General features: G+C 50.6%; 1 protein-coding gene across 8 annotated transcripts in view; it reads left to right on the top strand.

Moving 5' to 3' along the window:
- YWHAE (tyrosine 3-monooxygenase/tryptophan 5-monooxygenase activation protein epsilon) overlaps nt 1–20,408 on the top strand; it is a 202,761-nt gene that overhangs the window by 178,305 nt on the left and 4,048 nt on the right. For 2 of the 8 annotated variants that reach the window (XR_014980012.1, XR_014980009.1), the window contains exon 6: nt 1,935–7,328. The exons of 4 other annotated variants lie outside the window; for them this stretch is intronic. Coding sequence is in view for 1 of the 4 variants with exons in the window: in XM_085649039.1 (XP_085505165.1) it covers nt 4,935–7,331 (2,397 nt within the window). In the remaining 3 variants the exon portion in view is untranslated. Of the gene's footprint in view, nt 1–1,934; nt 7,587–20,408 lie in introns of those variants that run through there. 2 more of the 8 variants (XR_014980011.1, XM_085649039.1) reach the window with 2 other exon arrangements.

Below are 20,408 nucleotides of genomic sequence, written 5' to 3'. Positions count from 1 at the left end.
AAACGTGTCCGAAGCAGACGACTCAGACGACCACATCACTCCAGGTCAACGAGTGAGTACAACTTCCCCTACCCCACCTGAAAAAAAGAAGGCCCTGGTCAAGACTTCGCCTGCTGGCCCCAGTCGCAACCGAATAAGAGCTTCAGAAGCCCCGCCCCCGAAGATAAAGGGACAAGCCTTCTGGCGGCTTGGGACCCAGCAAGCCTCATATCACTGTCCCGCAAGCGCCATCGGCACCGAAGCTGGAAGCACAGCCTACTCCCAAAAAGACATCGGCACCGACCACCTCGGTGCCCAAAGAAAAGGCATCGGATCCGAAACCCAAACATTCTGAACCGGAAAAGATTTCCGCCTCCACATTGAAGCCGAAGGACCCAAAAACACCTTCCAAGGCTGCGGAGCAGAAATCCAAACATTGCTCGGACCCAAAAAAATCGGCGCCGAAAGAGTCTACCGAAGAGGAAGAACTTTTCCGACTGGATCCTATCGATCCGAAACAAAAAACTCTCCACATAGATCCTAAAACAGGACATGACACACGAGAAGAGGAAATTGGACACCCCAGGTATTCCTGCAGTGCCTGCAAAGAGGAAAGACTGTGCTACTTCACCTTTTCGACCCTCTTCTCTTGTTCTTCCTACTAAGCCGGTCTCTCCTCCACATTCTCCTATACTTCCACCAAACTCCCCACTACCACAGGTTGATGATGATTTAGGGGTTAGGGGAGGCAACAATGACCCTTTTACAGACCCTAATGACGACACAGATCTACCACAGGACAATAATGACCCAGTAGATCCTCCAGACCTTCCTGATTCCCCCATGCATACCCAACAAAAGCCATCTCACCCCATATGACAATATTGGTTTTAGTCCGCTTGTAAATAGGGCTGCGAAGTACCATGGTGTTCAAATGCATTCAGAACCACAGAGGAGGACTTTCTAATGGACACCTTTGAACAATCACTAAGGACTGTACAAACCCTGCCAATGTTAAAAGGTGTCATTAAACATGCCCCTGACATTTTCAAGGACCCTGTTAGGGCTAGAATTCTCAATCCGAGAATTGACAAAAAATACAAACCCGCTCCCAATGATCCCACCTACATCAAAGATCAACTCCCTGTAGATTCCCTAGTGGTAACTAACGCCAGAAAACGGGCCAACTCTCAGACCTCCGGTGATGCGCCACCTCCGGACAAAGAGTCTAAATTATTAGATGCTTCCGGCAAACGAGTTGCCGCCCAAGCAGCTAATCACTGGCGGATAGCCAACACACAAGAATTACTTGCTAGGTACGATAGGGCTCACTATGACCAACTGGAAACCCTATTGCAATATTTACCTGATCATTAGAAGACCAAGGCCAATGATTTGATTCAAGAGGGGAAATTAATAACTAATGCATAAATCAAGTGTACCCTTGATGCAGCAGACACGCCTCTAGGTCCATTAACACTAGTGTGTTACTCAGACGACATGCCTGGTTGCGCATCTCTGGCTTTTAAACAGGAAGTACAAACAACTATTCTCAATCAGCCGTTCAATCGGGAACAACTTTTTGGACCGGCTGTAGACACCACTCTAGGAAAAAGGACACAAGACTGCTAAATCCATGGGAGCATTACAGTCTCCATCCATACGCGTTTCCTTTCGACGCTCCTTCTGTAGAGAAGCATCCAAGAACATCAGTGCTTCTTCCTACAAAAACACCACACAAATATCCCCCAACGGGGGATATTTTAGAGGTTGATACAGGGGAAATAAAGGGAGAGGCTGGGGTAACAACAACACTTGCACCTCCCTCACTAACAAGCAGTGACTTCCCTCCACTCCCTCCAGGCCATTCCACTCTGGTCGGAGGGAGACTATCACAGTTCCTACCTGTCTGGAATTCCATCACTACGGACAAGTGGGTAAGACAAATTTTGCAGCGTGAATCTTTCTGGATTCACTATGCTGTGCATTATTCCGCGATCTTGTGGTTGGGTCCGGATTCGTAGTCTTTTCTTTGTTTTTTTTTTTTTTTTTGTAGCCCAGGTGGGCGTCGACGTCCACCATTTGGTGCACCTCCCGTGACGTCGTCGTGCTTCCTGCGGAAGTCCCACCTTTGGGGCGCCATCTTCAGATTCTTTTTTCCGCCGTTGGGTCTGGATCGTCATCGGGAAGCTCCAGAAATTCACTCGGAGGAAGAAGGAAGAAAAGCGAGTTTCATCGATAGAATCAAGAGAAGGCATCAGGAATAGAACAGATTTCATCAGGAGCGCGAAGAAAGAGGACCAGCGAGCTTTTTTCTTCGACAGCCTTGGAGAATGCACGCTCAGAGACCCTGAGCGAAATGGACAAGACGCCATTCAAGTTCTGCCCAAACTGCCACCACAAGTTCGCGCAGAAGGACCAGCATCCGGTCTGCAACCTCTGCCTACCGGTGGATCACCAGAGTATCGACTGCAACGCCTGCTCAGCCTTCGCGCCGAAGACACTCAGGGTGAGAGAGAGGCAGAGAAGAGCCAACGCCAACATGGAGGGCAAAGGGAAACCCCCGACACTCTACGAGCTGGGCCTCGACACGGACGACGAGGACAACGTCGCCGAGACAGCCGAAAACTTCACGGTCGTAGAGACCGACAAGAAAAAAGAAGACGAGGTAAGAGAATCGTCGAGCGCAAATCAAAAAACACCTCAAACACGAGGGTGACTCGAGGAAAACCGAGTCAAGGTCCACGAAGGGAGCCCCGGCGCCGAAAACTTCGACGTCCAAAGGGGGAACTTCGGACAAAAGGCCCAGCGGATCCTCACAAAAGGACTCCCTGGTGCAGAAAGACGCCGAAAGGCAAGGGTCGTCGAAATCATCCCATGAAACGGGCCGATCGACGCAGAAAGAACGTTCGACGTCGACGCAAGTTTCATCGAAAAGACCCGCGGTCGACGCCGAAAGCATCTCCGAAATGGAGAAAAAGAAGAGGCGGCTCGAGGCCGAAATGGAGAACATCCTTCAAAGGAAGAAGGAGTTCGACGCCAGGATGAAGGAATTCAAGATTCCAACGGTTTCATCGGCGGAGGGCGTCGAGGTCGAAGACGAGTTCGACGCCGAAGGGCTGACAAGGGATCTCGAAGAAGAAGAGGAGCCCTATTATGAGGAAGAAGCCGAGGAAGAAGACCAACAGTCGTTCTTCGAATCGGCGGCATCTACCAGCAACGACGTCGAATGGCACGATCTCGACACCGAAAACCCGGAGGAGCCCGTGGACACGTACCCCTCGAGGCCTTCGCCACCCGACGACATCGGGGTATACAATATGGTGGTGAAGAGCGCAGCACTGGCCTTCGGCGTCAAACTCGACAAGGAGAGGCCGAAAGCCGATTTTCTCGTCGAAACACTGCTCCCCATCCAGACTAGGAGTCAGTTCCTCCCCATGCTACAAAGCGTGATGAACCAGGGGAGAGAAGCCTTCAAGGAGCCTGCCACCTGCCGGTCGATCACGCCCAGGACAGAGAAGAAATATAAGCACTCATCCCTGGACCCACCTTACATCAAGGGTAGCGTCACCCCAGACTCCATCATAGCCTCCACGGCCAGGAGAAGGGCCAACGTTCCAGCAACTTCGGGCCCACCTCCGGATAAAGAGAGCAGGAGGATCGACCTCACAGGCAGAAAGGTCGAGAGGAACGCCGCAATGCACTGGCGCATGGCGAATTCGAATGCACTCCTCAATAGACACCAATACCAACACTGGGATGAGATGGGGGAGCTAGTAAAGCACCTCCCCGAAGAATACCGCCAGAGAGCCTCTCACCTGGTAGATGAAGGCAAGAACATCGCCAACTCCTGTATAAAGACGGCGTTGGATGGGGCAGAGACTTCAGCAAGACTCATGGCCATAGGGGTCACAGAGAGGAGGCATGCATGGCTAAGAATCTCGGGATTCAAACCGGAAGTGCAGAACAACATCCTTGGCACCCCCTTCAACGGAGAGACACTGTTCGGAGCAACGGTGGACGAAAAGCTCACCCAGCTCAAGAAGGAAAACGAGACAGCGAGGTCCATGGGGGCCCTACAGCTGAGGGGAATGAGACGAGGTAATCCCTCGAGGAGACCCTACGGTAGGGGTGCAAGCCAACAAGGGACATCGCACCAGGCGTTCCAACAAGGTCAGCAGGGCGAAGGTCACGGACAAAGTCAGCAGAAGAAAAGCTGGCAATATCAACCTCGGGGCCAGTCCTTTCGCGGGAGAGGGAACGGACGTGGCCAAAGGAGGAGAGGGGGCGATCAGCCCTCCTCGAAGTGACTCAGCACGCAAGAAGACGCCTACCCTCGTCAGGTCCCCAAGGGTGAGGCGCAAAAAAGTGTCATCAGGGGGAAGAGAAGATTCAAGAGCCTACGAGCATACGTCACCAGTAGGCGGAAGGCTGAGGTTCTACCTTCAGGAGTGGCGGCGTATAACCACAGACAAGTGGATACGGAACATCGTGCAGTACGGATACTGCGTAGACTTGGAGAAAAGACCTCCAAACAGGAAACCGAAGGGAAGACAGAGATCGGCCCAAGAACTGGCAATACTCAGAGAAGAAACGCTGAAACTCCTACAAAAGGGAGCCATAGAGGCAGTGCCGTTCGGGGAACGCAACAAAGGGGTCTACTCAAACTACTTCGTGGTTCCGAAGGTAGACGGAGACCTCAGACCCATACTGGACCTCCGTTACCTAAACAAGTTCATAAGAACGCAAAGGTTCAAAATGACTTCACTGCAGGAGGTACTGCCACAGATAAGAGAAGGGGACTTCATGGTCACCGTGGACCTCAAGGATGCCTACCTTCACATCCCAATAAACAGAAGGCACAAGGGCCTTCTAAGATTCAACATCGAACAGGAACACTACCAGTTCACAACCCTGGCCTTCGGATTAAAATCAGCGCCAAGGGTCTTTACAAAATGCCTGTCGGCGGTAGCGGCACACCTACGAAAGCAGGGCATACACGTATACCCCTACTTGGACGACTGGCTGGTCAAGGCAAACTCACGCGAGAAGTGCGAGAGGCACGCAAAACGCGTAACGGACACCCTCACAAATCTGGGATTTTCCATCCACTGGGGAAAATCATCGCTGGAACCGGAACAGGTAAAGATTTTCCTGGGGGCAAAGATCAACTCACTCAACAGTACAGTAGTGCCCAGCGACAGGAGGACAGATGCCCTACTGAAGGAGACGCAGCTCTACCAGAAGGGGCGAGCTCTGACAGTGAGGGCGGTGAGCAAGATGATGGGGATGATGGCGTCCTGTATCCAGCTGGTGCCGAATGTACGCCTGCACATGAGACCATTCCAGGAATGGCTGCAACAGCAATGGTCACAAGCAAACGGAAGTTGGGAGGATCTAGTGGTTGTTACGCACGCAGTGCAGGAGGAGATAACTTGGTGGAACAGAGACAACATAACAACGGGGAGAAGCCTGACACCACCAAGCCCAACAGTGACCATTACCACGGACGCATCGCAGAAGGGATGGGGAGCGCACATGGACAACCTCAGAGTGAGGGGTCTATGGGCTCCAGCAGACGCGGTCCGCCACATCAACTACCTCGAGTTGAAAACGATACTGCTAGCCCTGAAGGCATTCCAGAGACACCTGTGCGGCCAGAGGGTGTTGGTACAGACAGACAACACCACGGCGATGTTCTACATCAACAAACAAGGGGGGACACAGTCGTTTCCCCTCTCATCCCTAGCTCAGGAGATTTGGAGATGGGCCATACCTCTCAAGATAGATCTACTGGCAATTCACCTACCAGGGAAGGACAATGTGGAGGCAGACTGGCTGAGCAGGCAGACGTCAGCATCGCACGAGTGGGAGCTCAATGGCCAGGAAACGGAGAAAATCTTCCGGAGATGGGGGACTCCCACAATAGACCTATTTGCAACACGCCACAATGCAAAATGCCAAAGCTTCGCGTCCAGGCAACCAGATCAGCAATCCAAGGGAAATGCCCTATGGATAAGCTGGTGGAGGACATTTGCCTACGCCTTTCCACCGATACCCCTGTTGCACAGAGTGCTCGACAAGTGCAGAACCAGCAACATGACTCTGATCCTGGTGGCCCCACAGTGGGCGAGGCAGACATGGTTCTCACAGATTCAAGAAATGGCGCAAGGCAATCCGTACAGGTTCGAGAGGAGAAAAGACCTGCTCTCAATGCAAAACGGGGAGGTCCTGCATCCAGAGCCAGAGACCCTCAACCTAGCAGCATGGCTCCTGAAGACCTAGAGTTCGCACACCTAAGGTTACCTCAGAGCACTATGCGAGTGCTACGGGAGGCAAGGAAACCCACTACAAGAAAGTGCTACAGCGCAAAGTGGAAGAGATTCACGGTGTGGTGCAGGAAAAAGGGCCTGCAAAACAGAATGACAAGAGACTCAACTGTGCTGAGGTACCTCACACACCTTCTAAAGAGTAACCTCTGCTCGAGCTCCCTAAGGGTGCACCTAGCAGCGATCGTTGCCTACACCAGGGGTGAGAAGGGTGGAAGTTTCTTCAGCTCGCAGGTGGTGAAGAGATTCATGGAGGGAGCCAAAAGAATGGCACCCCCGAAAAGGTTGCCGCCGCCGGCATGGAATTTAAACGTGGTTCTAACGGAGCTCATGAAGGCGCCGTTTGAACCCATTCACAAGGCCAATCTACAAATGTTGACGATGAAAACTGCCTTTCTAGTGGCCATAACCTCACTACGCAGGGTGAGCGAGCTTCAAGCACTAACGCTACAGGAGCCCTACATTCAAATTCACAAGGACAGGGTAGTCCTGAGGACGGACCCACACTTCATGCCCAAGGTAGTGTCGGCGTTCCACATGAATCAGAGTATCCAGATACCGAGTTTCTTCCAAAACCCGACTACAAACGCAGAAAAAGCCCTGCACACCCTCGATGCCAGAAGAGCGGTGATGCACTACATTGAAAGAACCAAGGAACTCAGGAAGTCGAAGCAGCTGTTTGTGTCCTTTGCTACTAGCTTCATGGGTAGACCAGTGACCAAGGGCACCATCGCTAGGTGGATTGCCCTCACTATTCAATTCTGTCACAAACAGGCTGGACAGGAGCTAACGGAGGGGCCACAAGCTCACTCCACAAGGAAGAAGGGGGCCACAGTTGCCTTCCTGGCAAACACGCCCATCCAAGACATTTGTCTCGCAGCAACTTGGGCATCTGTGCACACGTTCACAAAGCACTACTGCGTGGACATTCAAATGAATAAGGAAGCACAGGTCGGACAGAAGGTGCTACAACACATTTTCAACAACCAGCGATCATCTTCCACCCAGCCACCACAAAAATAGGAAAACCGCTACAAAGTCTATGCACAGCATAGTGAATCCAGAAAGATTCACGCTGCAAAACGAAAAGTTTCTTACCTGTCGGTGTAGTTTTGCAGCTTGAAGATCTTTCTGGATTCACTAGCGAACCCACCCACCTCCGCCAGGAAGATGAGGCTGGAGGAAGAGGGGGTGAAATGGATAGGATCAAATAAGTGGATACGTACAGAAATATGGACAAAAGGATTAATCAATCGCCTAGGGTTAAAAAAAAAAAAACAGGGAAAAAAGAACCCGAAGATGGCGCCCCAAAGGTGGGACTTCCGCAGGAAGCACGACGACGTCACGGGAGGTGCACCAAATGGTGGACGTCGACGCCCACCTGGGCTACAAAAAAAAAACAAAGAAAAGACTACGAATCCGGACCCAACCACAAGATCGCGGAATAATGCACAGCATAGTGAATCCAGAAAGATCTTCAAGCTGCAAAACTACACCGACAGGTAAGAAACTTTTCGTTATCCAGTATGGTTACTGCCTGGAACTTACTACTGCTTCTCCCCCTCCCCCAGCCCCCCCCCCCCCCCCCCAACATACCACCCAAACAGCGCTCAATGTCCGGGGAACATTTAACACTCCTCAAACAAGAAGTTCTTTCACTGTTTCAAAAGCATGTAATGGAACCAGTCCCCATACAACATCAGGGAACAGGGGTTTACTCCCTGTATTTCCTAATCCCCAAAAAAGATAGGACCCTAAGGCCAATACTGGACCTCAGACCTCTCTCTATTTCTACATACAATCAGATCATATTCACATGATCACTCTCCAGCAAGTTCTTCCACTGCTTCAACAAGGTGACTTCTTTGCCACACTAGATCTCAAGGACGCCTACTTCCACATACACCCTGCTCACAGGAAATACCGAAGGTTCACAGTGGACGGCCAGTACTATCAGTTCAAGGTCCTTCCATTTGAGGTGACCACAGCAACCAGGGTGTTCACAAAGTGCGTTGCAGTAGTAGTAGCACACTTGAAGACAGCAAATTCATATATTTCCATACCTGGACGACTGGCTGATGAAAGCCAAGTCACACAACCAGTGTGTTCACCACACTTAACAAACGATTCAGCTGTTACACGACTTGGTGTAGTTTAGTGTGAACCCCAAGTCACACCTTCAACCCGCCTACATACGTCCGTATCTAGGAGCCACAATAGACACTTGCAAAGCTCTAGCATACCCCAATCCAGCCAGGATAGCCAGCATGCAAACCATCATCAACTGGTCTGAGCCCAAACACTCTCTCCCAGCACGAGTGTTTATGCAGCTCAGAGGAATGATGGCCTCTTGCATTTTCATCGTACTTCACACAAGACTTCAGATGTGCCCTTTACAAGAATGCCTAGCACGTCAGTGGAACCAGGCTCAAGGACAACTTTCAGATCTGGTGTTGTTGGACAGCTGCACACATCACACTCTGCAGTGGTGGAACACACAAAACCTTTACAGAGGGCGGCCATTCCTAGAACCAGTTCCACAGATAGTGCGAATAGCAGACTCATTACTCACCGGCTGGGGAGCCCATCTCCTAAACCATACAATTAAAGGCAGGTGGACCACTCAACAGAAAGTGCTCCACATCAATCACCTAGAATTACTGGCAATATTTCTAGCTTTGAAGTCATTCAAAGTAAATCTAGTCAACAAGACCGCCCTAGTCCAAACCGACAATGTGACAGCCATGTATTACATACAAAAACAAGGAGGAACACATTCTTTGCAGCGGTCTTATCTGGCGCAAAGCATATGGAGATGGGCAATTCCACAAAACATATACCTTCTGGCAGAACACCTTCTGTAGTAGGGGATCTCTGTGTATAGTCATAATCTATGAATAATCCCCGCCCATGTGCGGGGACCCCGGAGCAATCAAAAATATCTCTTAAGCTGTCCCGCATTTGCGAACCTGCAAAGACACTTAAGAGACAGACAAAATAATACAGCCTAATCACCACAAGGCTGCACTGGCCAGCACTTCCTCTGAAGTGAACACAAAAGCCAAAATAAAGTTGAAATGTCATTTTTATTCACATTTGACATGTTCCTTTATTATCACACACTCCCTTCACCAAAATCCCTTTAAACAATAGAGAGGAAGGGGTGGACAGACCAGCCCTATAGGCTGTCATTATGTGTCTGCTAAAGGGATACCGTGCCTTTAAGAAACTCTCCAGAGACCCCCGGTATCCCAGGATGCACAGCCAACACAAGTTACTTTCAGTTCTTTTTTCCGGCTCCTGCTAGCAGGACCCTGGAGCTTGAGCTCTACCCTTTTGGGTGGTTTAATTGATTAAAATCGTTTTTTTGGATTAAAAGTGGTTTCATTCGACGTCTAAAGCCTTTGTCTACTACTGCCTGCAATCTGGAGCAGTTTTGGCCCACTCTCAGCATGGCTTTATTCGATAAATGCCCTGAGTGTGGGAGGAAGAAGGCTAAGACGGACCCACATGAGGTGTGTATCCTCTGCTTGTCGCCCTCACATGTCCCAGCTGCCTGTGACATCTGCAGCACCTTTTCGAAAAGGACCCTGAGGGACCGGGAGAAGACTCGCCTTCAGGGACAGGAGAAGCAGAGGACCGGTGAGACTTCGGGGCATGGAGGGTCCCATTCCCCCTCCTCCGCCCATGCTTCAGCCCCTGGAGGGACCTCCGGGCAGAAAAAGGGGCAGAAACGACACCTACCGGCTGGTAGGTCGCGTTCGACGTCGAAGGCGACGACGTCGACGGCGAGAGAGAAGGCACCGGTATGTTCGCCGTCGATCCAGGGCTCTGGGTCGCGGCAGCCTCGGCGTTCGACGTCGAGGGAGGGGCCGGCGAGACCCGGGACCGGGTCGCCGTCGCAGGTGTCACGGTCGACGTCGACAACACATCGACGTCGTACCGAGCCCCATGGACTGCACTCGCCGCCGTCTACCCACGGCTCGACGCTGACGGAGTCGACGCCGAGATCCCGGCGCCCGCCGTCGAGGCGGAGGCGGTCGACGCCGAGACACCAACGATCGACGTCGAGACACCAACGATCGACGTCGAGACACCAACGATCGACGTCGAGACACCAACGATTGACGTCGAGATACCAACGATCGACGTCAAGATCGCAGCAGTCGACGCCGAGGCACCGGCGGTCGACGTCGAGACGCCAGAAGTCGGCGTCGAGGAGACAGTCGACGTCGAGGCAGACACCCCGGCGACGGCGATCAAGGCGGGGCTCGACTCCGAGGAGGCATAGGTCGACGTCGAGGAGACTTGGTTCGACGTCGAGAGGACGATCGACTGCGGGGCGGCACTCGTCGTCGAGGGCGAAGAGACGCCGTTCGAGGTCAAGGTACAGTTCGACGTCCCAGACATCGGGGAATACGTCCTCGGTGATTACGATCTCCAGTCGAGGATCGGGGAGGCGCGGACGTTCGCCTTCGGTGGCTTCCCCGCGGGACAGGCCCGCCAAGAAGAGGAGAGTGGCCGCGAGCCCGGACAATGATGATGGGGGCTCTCCGGCTAGAAGTGATGGGGCTTCAGACCATCTGACCCCGCTGCGTACCCAGCGGCCTCCTTTGCCTCCGGTGCCCGACCTTCCACCGGCGCCTCCACCGGTGCCTGCACTGCCTCCTCCTCCTCAGCCTCCTCCTCTTCCTCCGCCTCCTCTTCCTCTTCCTCCTCCTCCACCTCCTCCGCTGCCTCTGCCCGTGCCTCAGCTGCCTGCCTCACCACCGCAGCCACCGCCTCCTCCCCCGAGGGTCCCTCACCGGCAGAGATCTCGCTCTCGCCCTCGCAGGCGATCACGGAGTAGGCGCAGATCCTCCACTCGCTCTGGACATGGTCGACGGAGGTATCGGTCCCGTTCCAGAGGGTCGAGGGGCACGTACTCTCCGGGGGCTGGCAAGTATTCGCCCTCGCTGTCAGAGACGCCTCCTTCCCGCGTCTCTCCAGTGGATGACATTGCCACGTTCCAGGAGGTGTTGCTGAGAGGGGCTGCGAAGTTGGGGATATCAGTGACTACCCCTATTCCCACTACGTCTGTGATTTTTGAGACTTTGCATAAAGTACATCTGTCGCGCCCCCTCCTCCCGCTGGTCCCAGGACTGGAGGAACCTGCGATGGAGGTGTTCTTAACGCCGGCTGTGGTGAAGCCGGCGCCCTCGAGACTGTCAAAGAAGTACAGGGCCCCTGACTCGGATCCGGCGTTCCTCAGAGTGGACCCCCCACCGGATTCTGTTATCGTGGCGGCGGCTCGTAAGCAACACTCTACTACGCCTTCCTCCACGGCTCCCCCGGATAAGGAGAGTCGCAAAATGGACTCCTTGGGGAGGAGGATGTGCTCCACGTCGGCTACTACAATGAAGGCCGCTAGCGCCTCCGCTCTGTTGGGGCGCTATGACAGGTCTCTTTGGGACTCCCTGCAACAGTTCGCGGCCTCCCTGCCCAGAGACAAGAGGGAGGATTTTCAAGAGGTGCTGAACGAGGGCATGATGGTCTCTAATCAGATCATCAGTGCGGCGGGGGACGTGTCGTTGTTGGCAGCCCATGGGTACTGCCACGGCATACATATGAGGAGGCATTCCTGGCTGCGGCTGACTCCGCTTAAGCCGGAAGCGCAGCAGAAGATCGCCAATCTACCATTCTCTGGCACGACGTTATTCGGGTCGCATGCGGATGACGAGATGGCCCGCATGAAGGCTGAGGCGGAGACTCTGAAGGCGGTGGGGCTGGAGCGGCCTAAGGAGCAGAGGAGGTCCTTCCGTTCCTCGGGCAGGCGCTACACCAAGCAGAGGGGCCAAGGGCGTCAGTCGGGCCCCCAGCAACAGCCCCAGCAGCAGCAGCAGTACCAGAGGCAGCCCTTTCAGAAGCGCCAGAGGGGCAGAGGCCAGCATCAGTCCTCGGCGGGGAACAAAGGCCCGTCCGGGTCGAAGCCCTGAAAAGTTACTTCCCCCTCATCCGTTACCCGCTCCGGTGGGGGGAAGTATTCAACACTACCTGGCAGAGTGGAGGACAATAACACAGGACAAGTGGGTGCTGAATATTGTTTGCAATGGCTACTGTCTTCGTTTCACCAGTTCGCCTCCACAGATTCCACCAGTGCGCTCCCTTTAAATGGTGCGGGAGCTCCAGCGGGAGGCGGACGTTCTCTTAAAAAAGAAGGCGATAGAAGCTGTTCCTTTGAGGCAAAAAGGAAAAGGTCTCTACTCACGGTTCTTTCTCGTAAGAAAAAAAGACAAGAACGAGTTCAGGCCTATTCTGGATCTGCGTCAAGCAAACAGGTGGATCCGCCGAGAAAAGTTCCGTATGTTGTCCCTGCATCAGATTTACCCTCAGTTGCATCGAGGAGACTGGCTGTGCGCCATAGATCTGCAGGACGCTTACTTTCATGTGCCGATCGCACCGAAGCATCGCAAATTCCTGAGGTTTCTGGTAGGCAACAACCATTACCAGTATTCCGTACTCCCGTTTGGCCTGAAGTCTGCGCCACGGACGTTCTCCAAGTGCATGGCAGTGGTCGCGGCACACCTGCGGAAGACCAAGGTGTTTGTGTACCCTTACCTGGACGACTGGTTGATCAAAGCGTCCACTTATCAGGAAGCCCAGTGCCATTTCAACAGGACGGCGGCTTTGCTTCACCGTCTGGGGCTGCACATCAACATGACGAAGTCAGTGCCGATCCCTGTGCAGTGTCTCCAGTACTTGGGGGCTTCAGTCAATACCTTGACCGCAAGCGTGTGTCCTTCGGAGGAGAGACGCTTATCGATCCGTGGGAAGGCTCTGCATCTCATCTCAGCCCGCTCTCCTACGGTGAGGACGGTGTCTTCATTACTGGGGTCGATGGCTTCTTGCATCTTCCTCACCCCCAATGCACGTCTGCATATGAGGCCCCTGCAGGAATGTCTGGAGGATCAATGGGACCAGAGGAGGGGGCGTTGGGAGGACAAGATCCAGTTGTCTCAGCACGCTCGGCAGTCTCTGAAATGGTGGTGTTCCCCAGAGAATGTCTGCAAGGGGACCCCTTTTCACAAGGACATTCCGGCCCAGACCATAGTGACCGATGCGTCTCTCCAGGGCTGGGGAGCGCATTCGGGCCCTCTTCAGATTCAGGGGATATGGTCGCAGATGGAGACGACCTACCATATCAACTTTTTGGAACTCAGAGCAGTACACTTGGCCTTGAAGGCGTTCCATCCCTCCTTCAGGACGTCCTCCCTGCTGGTTCAGACGGACAATACTACGACCATGTATTACCTCAACAAGCAGGGGGGCTCCCGGTCACGCACCCTGTCTCGGGAGGCACAGGCGATCTGGAACTGGCTGGTGGCCAGGAATCTGACGATCACGGCGACCCACCTGCCGGGAGTGCAGAATGCCCAAGCAGACGCGCTCAGCAGACTCGTTCAAGAGAACCACGAGTGGGTGCTAAACGACGACGTGCTAAGAGACGTCTTCGCAGAATGGGGCACTCCGGATATAGATCTGTTCGCCACGGCAGAAAACAGCAAATGCCGCGACTTCGCGTCCAGGTACTACCAACCAGGGACGCTGGGGAATGCACTATGGATCAGCTGGTCCAACAGCTTTCTCTACGCCTTTCCACCCATTCCCCTGATTCCGGCGGTGCTGATCAAGCTGTCGCAATCCAGAGCCAGAATGATCCTGATTGCTCCGGAGTGGCCGAGACAATGGTGGTTCACCGACCTTCTTCACCGGTCTGTTCTGCCGCACCGGCGCCTGCCGTGCCGGCCGGACCTCCTCACGAAGTTCGGAGGGCAGATAGTTCACCCCAATCTCTCGTCCTTGAGTTTGGCAGCATGGCTCCTGAGCTAGTGCAGTATGGACACTTGAACCTGCCTCAGGACTGTATGGAGATCTTAAAAGAGGCTAAGAGACCGTCTACGAGGACCTCCTACGCCTATAAGTGGAAGAGATTCTGCTTATGGTGCAAGGCGAAGGACTTTGACCCTACATCCTGTAAAGAAGACGTTATTTTGCCTTATCTGCTGCAGTTAGCTCAGTCTGGGCTTAATTTTCAATCTATTAAGGTTCATCTCGCAGCTCTGACTGCGTATAGGAAGGGCCCTTCTCAAACCTCATTTTTTCAAATCCCTGTGATTAAGGATTTTTTGGAGGGTTTGCGTAAGGTGTTTCCCCCTGTTAGAAGGCCTTCTCCACCTTGGGAATTGAATGTGGTGTTATCTAGATTGATGAGGGAGCCTTTTGAACCTATCCATAAGGCTTCGCTGCAGCATTTGTCTTGGAAGGCGGCCTTCCTTGTAGCCATTACATCGGCCAGGAGGGTGAGTGAGATTCAGGCTCTGTGTTGCCAAGAGCCGTATACTGTTTTCCATGCTTCTAAAGTAGTGATGCGTACCCATCCTAAATTTTTGCCTAAGGTGATATCAGATTTCCATGTGAATCAGATGATAACTTTGCCTACGTTTTTTCAGCATCCTTCCTCTCCGGCGGAGAGGTCTCTGCATTCACTTGATGTGCGTAGGGTGTTGAAATTCTACCTGGATAAGACAAAAGATATCCGCAGGTCGGATCAACTGTTTGTTAATTATGGTTCGGTAAGAACTGGTTTAGCTACCTCAAAGCAGTCCATTTCCAGATGGATTGTTTCCTGTATTCAGCTTTGTTACCAAAAAGCTAATAAAACATTAGGGGGTAAGCCTACAGCACATTCGACTAGAGGAAAGGCGGCTACCACCGCTTTGCTTAGGAATGTTCCCATTGCTGACATTTGTAAGGCTGCCACCTGGAAGTCAGTCCATACGTTTACAAAGCATTACTGCCTGGACTCTGATGCTAGGGCAGATGCGCAGGTTGGACAGGCTTCGCTGAGGAATTTGTTTGCACAGTGATTTGTTGGTGGTTGGTCTTACTCCACCGCTTCTTGTTGGTTGGGATGGGCTTGCCATTCTATTCATAGATTATGACTATACACAGAGATCCCCTACTACAGAAGGAGTAGTTTCTTACCTGTAACTCCAGTTCTGTAGTAGGGGTATCTCTGTTATAGTCATAAGCGACCCTCCCTCCTCCCCGGTGGAGTAACCTAACGGTATCAGGCCTGTTGTTATACACCTTCAAAAAGAACTGAAAGTAACTTGTGTTGGCTGTGCATCCTGGGATACCGGGGGTCTCTGGAGAGTTTCTTAAAGGCACGGTATCCCTTTAGCAGACACATAATGACAGCCTATAGGGCTTGTCTGTCCACCCCTTCCTCTCTATTGTTTAAAGGGATTTTGGTGAAGGGAGTGTGTGATAATAAAGGAACATGTCAAATGTGAATAAAAATGACATTTCAACTTTATTTTGGCTTTTGTGTTCACTTCAGAGGAAGTGCTGGCCAGTGCAGCCTTGTGGTGATTAGGCTGTATTATTTTGTCTGTCTCTTAAGTGTCTTTGCAGGTTCGCAAATGCGGGACAGCTTAAGAGATATTTTTGATTGCTCCGGGGTCCCCGCACATGGGCGGGGATTATTCATAGATTATGACTATAACAGAGATACCCCTACTACAGAACTGGAGTTACAGGTAAGAAACTACTCCTTCCAGGAGTTCACAGTCCGATTGCGCATCTGCTAAGTCGGCAGACACAGCAAATACACGAATGGGAACTTCATCCTCCAGTTCAACCATTTTTCCAAATGTGGGGCGACCAGACCTAGATCTGTTAGCCACACACGCAAATGCGAAATGCCCAACCTTCGCTGCCAGGTTTCCACACCCGTTGTCCAAAGGCTATGCGATATGGATAAACTGGTCAGGCAGATTTGCGTACGCTTTTCCGCCACTCCCATTGATTCTCCTAGTAGTACGCAAGCTCAGGCAGCAGTCTCTAAAGATGATCCTGGTGGCTCCCACATGGGCATGGCAACCATGGTTCACAACACTCCTGGAACTTTCAGTAGTTCCACACCAAAAACTATGTCTCTCCCCAACGTTGCTAATGCAGAACCATGGAGAGATAAGGCACCCCGATTCAGGACAACTGAATCTAGCAATCTGGCTCCTGAAGTCCTAGAGTTTGGTTACCTTAACCTTCTACCGGACTGTATGAATATCATTAAAGAAGCCAAACACCCTACTACTAGAGCTTGTTATGCAGCAAAATGGAAAAGATTTGTCATCTACTGCAATAACAATAAAATCAATCCGTTGGATGCTTCAATCCAAGACATTATTTGCTGCATTTACGAAGGTGTAATCTAGCATATTCATCCATAAGATTACATCTAGCTGTGATTGCCGCTTATTTACAAAACAGACAACACTTGTCACTATTTAGAGTACCTGCAATTAAAGCCTTTAGGGAAGGCCTTAAAAGAATTCCTCCCAGACTACCACCCTCTCTGGTGTGGAATCTAAACATTGTCCTTACCAGACTCCTGGGTCCCACATTTGAACCTCTACACATGTGAACTGCAGTTCCTCACATGGAAAGTAGCTTTCCTTGTTGCAATTACCCCTCTCAGAAGGGTAAGTGAGATCTAGGCTTTAACCATACAAGAACCATTCTTACAAATAGATCATAACAAGGTGGTTCTTAGACCAAATCCAAAATTCCTTCCCAAAGTAATCTCTGCTTTTCATCTTAACCAATCAGTTGAGGTACCAGTGTTTTTCCAAAACCCGGACTCTGTAGCACAGAGAGCTCTTCACACTTGACGTCAAAAGAGCCCTACTTTATTATATTGACAAAACTAAGCCCTTCAGAAATACAAAACTGTTTGTAGCCTTCTCGCCACCTCATAAAGGAAACCCCATCTCCACAGCTGGGATTGCTAGGTGGATAGTCAAATGCATTCAAATATGCTACCAGAAGGCTAAACGCACACTAACAGTTCCCCCTAGGGCGCACTCAACACGCAAACTAGGGGCTTCAATGGCATTCTTAGGGAGCATTTCCTTAGATGACATCTGTAAAGCAGCAACATGGTCTACACCACACACCTTCACCAAACACTATTGTGTTGACGTGCAGGCCAAGCAACAGGCTTCTGTAGGCCAGGCTGTTCTTAAAACACTTTTTCGAACCACTGCAACAGATACAGGTGACCACCGCTAGGGGAGACACTGCTATACAGTCTATGCACAGTGTATAATCTGGCACTCATATGCCTCGAACGGAATATGCTACTTACCAGTATGCCTCTGTTCTTGGCATGTAGAGCTGCAGAGTTGTACGCACCCACCCGCCTCCCCGGGACTTGTATCTGTTCCACTATGATCTTAATTAGATACACTTACATGGACATCTATTCTGTTTCTTACAAACTCCATCATTTCCCTTCATGGTGAAAAACAATCTGAGGATGGAGTCGATGCCCACGCGCACTATCGTCCAAGGGAGGAGTCACCTATCTCGTGACTAAAAAAAGACTTATTCCAAGACATGGTGCAAGCATCCAAGCCCAACACCAGATGGTGATCTATGCACAGTGTACAACCCTGCAGCTCTACATGCCAAGAACAGATGCATACTGGCAAGTGGCATTTTCCTTCTTTGACTACCTGCATATCCTGAACGGAACACTATGTCCCAACTCCCTAAAAAAAGACTTTTCGGATCCTGTGACTCTTGTGGGAAGAAGAGGCTCCATTCAGAAGAGCCACATAAAGACTAAATATATTGCCTCTATCCAAAGCATAAGATGAGACTGCAAGACTCTTAGACAGGGAAGATGGACTTTTGATATGGCTGGAAAGGCTACAAAATAGTGCCCGTTATTTAAGGATAGTGATCAGTCTTCAGACTTCATCTCCCCTCAAGACACTTAAATCTAAAGAGAAAATCGCCTCAGAACCACCTGCAAATGCCATTAAAAATCCAAATCTATTACTTCTGGGCACGAATAGAGGTATGAGGACATTCCTTCCTCCTCCAAGAAGCGCAAACTAGCGTCAGAAAAGATTCCCTCAGAGCCTACCACTGCTCCTTTCCCTAAAGAAGCACTTCCCCAGGGTGCTTCAGTCATCGAGCTCTGCAGGTGCATTCTCTGACGACTCAGTCTATGGTTAAGACATCCACATCTACCTTTACAACAGCATCATCTCCGATAATGTCCTAGTCATCGATCATAACAAGGATACTAAAACACCACTCGCCCAGTACTCCATCGACTACGTCTCTCCTCAACTTACTGTTGACAATGAAGATCTGGTTGACGACTCAACGGCGATACCGTTGATGGGTTCGTCAACTATACCGTTGAGGCACCCGTTGACTATGACACTATCTATGATACTGTCTGTGATGCGATCGACTAACTTACCGTCAACTAAGAGAACATCGATGATTGAACAAACAATGCCAACGGCAAAAATGTCTGCAGCCACAATTCTACCAGCTCACACCTCTCGGAGTAAGGTGTTGTCTTATCCACCTGTGCACCTCTTAGGTGAGGATAACGACTCAGAGGATGAAGGTCCCTATGGAGTAGCTAGTAGTCCATCACAACTACATGTCAAATGCCAAGACTTTTGAGGATGATGACCACCATTATCAGTGGGACTGTTACTCTGCAAGAGCACCCAAACAATACCAACAGGAATAATCAGTTCAACACCAGCAGGAGCTATCCATCTCAATGCCTGGCTCTGGTTACTAATTTACAAAGTATGCTCCAAGTCTATCGCATATTTCCACCATCTGCTCTGGGACTCCTATGCTAAAAGCGCCAAGGCCTGTACAGTTGCTGCAACTCCTACGGCAGCCAAGACGATTGCTTGAGGCACCTGTCACCCCTCTAACAGAGTTGGCAAATACCTTGGCTGACCCTCACAGGTAAGCAAGCCGATAGAGAGATACAGAATTTTATTAAACACAAACGGTCATGGTACGCCAGACCAAATTAGGGGTCCAATTATTAAAGAGTCTCAAAAATGCACCCATGATAGTATATGTCCTTGCATTAAGTGCAGCTATACGGCTTTCGTGAATTCCCAAGAATTTACAGAAGTAGGACAAGAAATAGCACTCCTAGAAAAATTTGTGAACTGCGTTTTAGCATGAACAAACATGCGTGTGTAGATTTGCTCATGCGAAAATCTGAGAGTTTGTAAGTTCACATTCCCTCCAACCACTTTTTTCCTAACTCTGGAAGAAGGTTTACGTCTGCCATTGTCTGGAGTAAATTTCCAACATTTCTCAGTATGGGAAAAGATTAGAGAAGAGTTGTTGAAAACCCTTAAAATATGCTAGTTAGTAAGTTTGCACAGACTCAAAAGGACTTTCTAAGCCTGGAACTATTGTTTACCACTACCTTCAGCCCCAGTATGTAGATCTGTGGAAATGTGGCAACATAAGGAGATTGCAAGTATTTAAACACTGCTATGGTATGAGCCCTGGCATAATCGGAGCTGCTTTTATCAGAGCTCTTATGTAATGAGATTGCTGCCATAATTTGTTGCTGCTCTACATGACACCAAAGGGACAAGTGAATTTTGTTACATGACAAGTAGATTTATGAAGCAACCTGTCCCATGGACAAGTAGATATTTTATTAAATTCCACAGCTCTGAACCTACCAAGAAATCAGTGAGGGCTATCCCAATTATGTTATTTGACTAGAAGGTCTTAAGGTCATGAAGAATACTAAGTTTGTATGGAAGCATCTAAAGGATTGATTTGTTGTTGCAGTATAAAACAAATCATTTCCTTTTTATTTTATGAAGCCAAGTTTATTGTCAAATTGCACAGAAGACACAGGGCTCGGTACCCCCAGAGGCCACTGCCGTTTCAGTTTATACATTTGCAGGACAGCAACTTTTTGTAAAATCTTTTCCATTTTGATGCATAGCCGGCTCTGGTGGTAGGACTTTTTGCTTCTTTTAGAATGTTATGAGTCTAATCCAGGCAATAATGTTTCATAAATGTGTGCCTGCTGGACCACTTTGCTGCTTGGCATATATGCTGGATGGGTACACCAGTAAAAAAGGCTGTAGATGTGGGAATAGCTCTGGCTTGCGAGTGATAAAATTGTATGGTGAATGTAATCCATCTGGCGATTGTCTGTTTGGATGCTGACAAACCTTTTCTAATATCCCCGTA

The sequence above is a fragment of the Triturus cristatus genome, chromosome 3_2 (genome assembly GCF_964204655.1).
Source record: "Triturus cristatus chromosome 3_2, aTriCri1.1, whole genome shotgun sequence".
Classification (NCBI taxonomy): Eukaryota; Metazoa; Chordata; class Amphibia; order Caudata; family Salamandridae; genus Triturus; species Triturus cristatus.
Note: the sequence above shows the minus strand (reverse complement) of the source record. Positions and strands in the feature narration are given on the sequence as shown.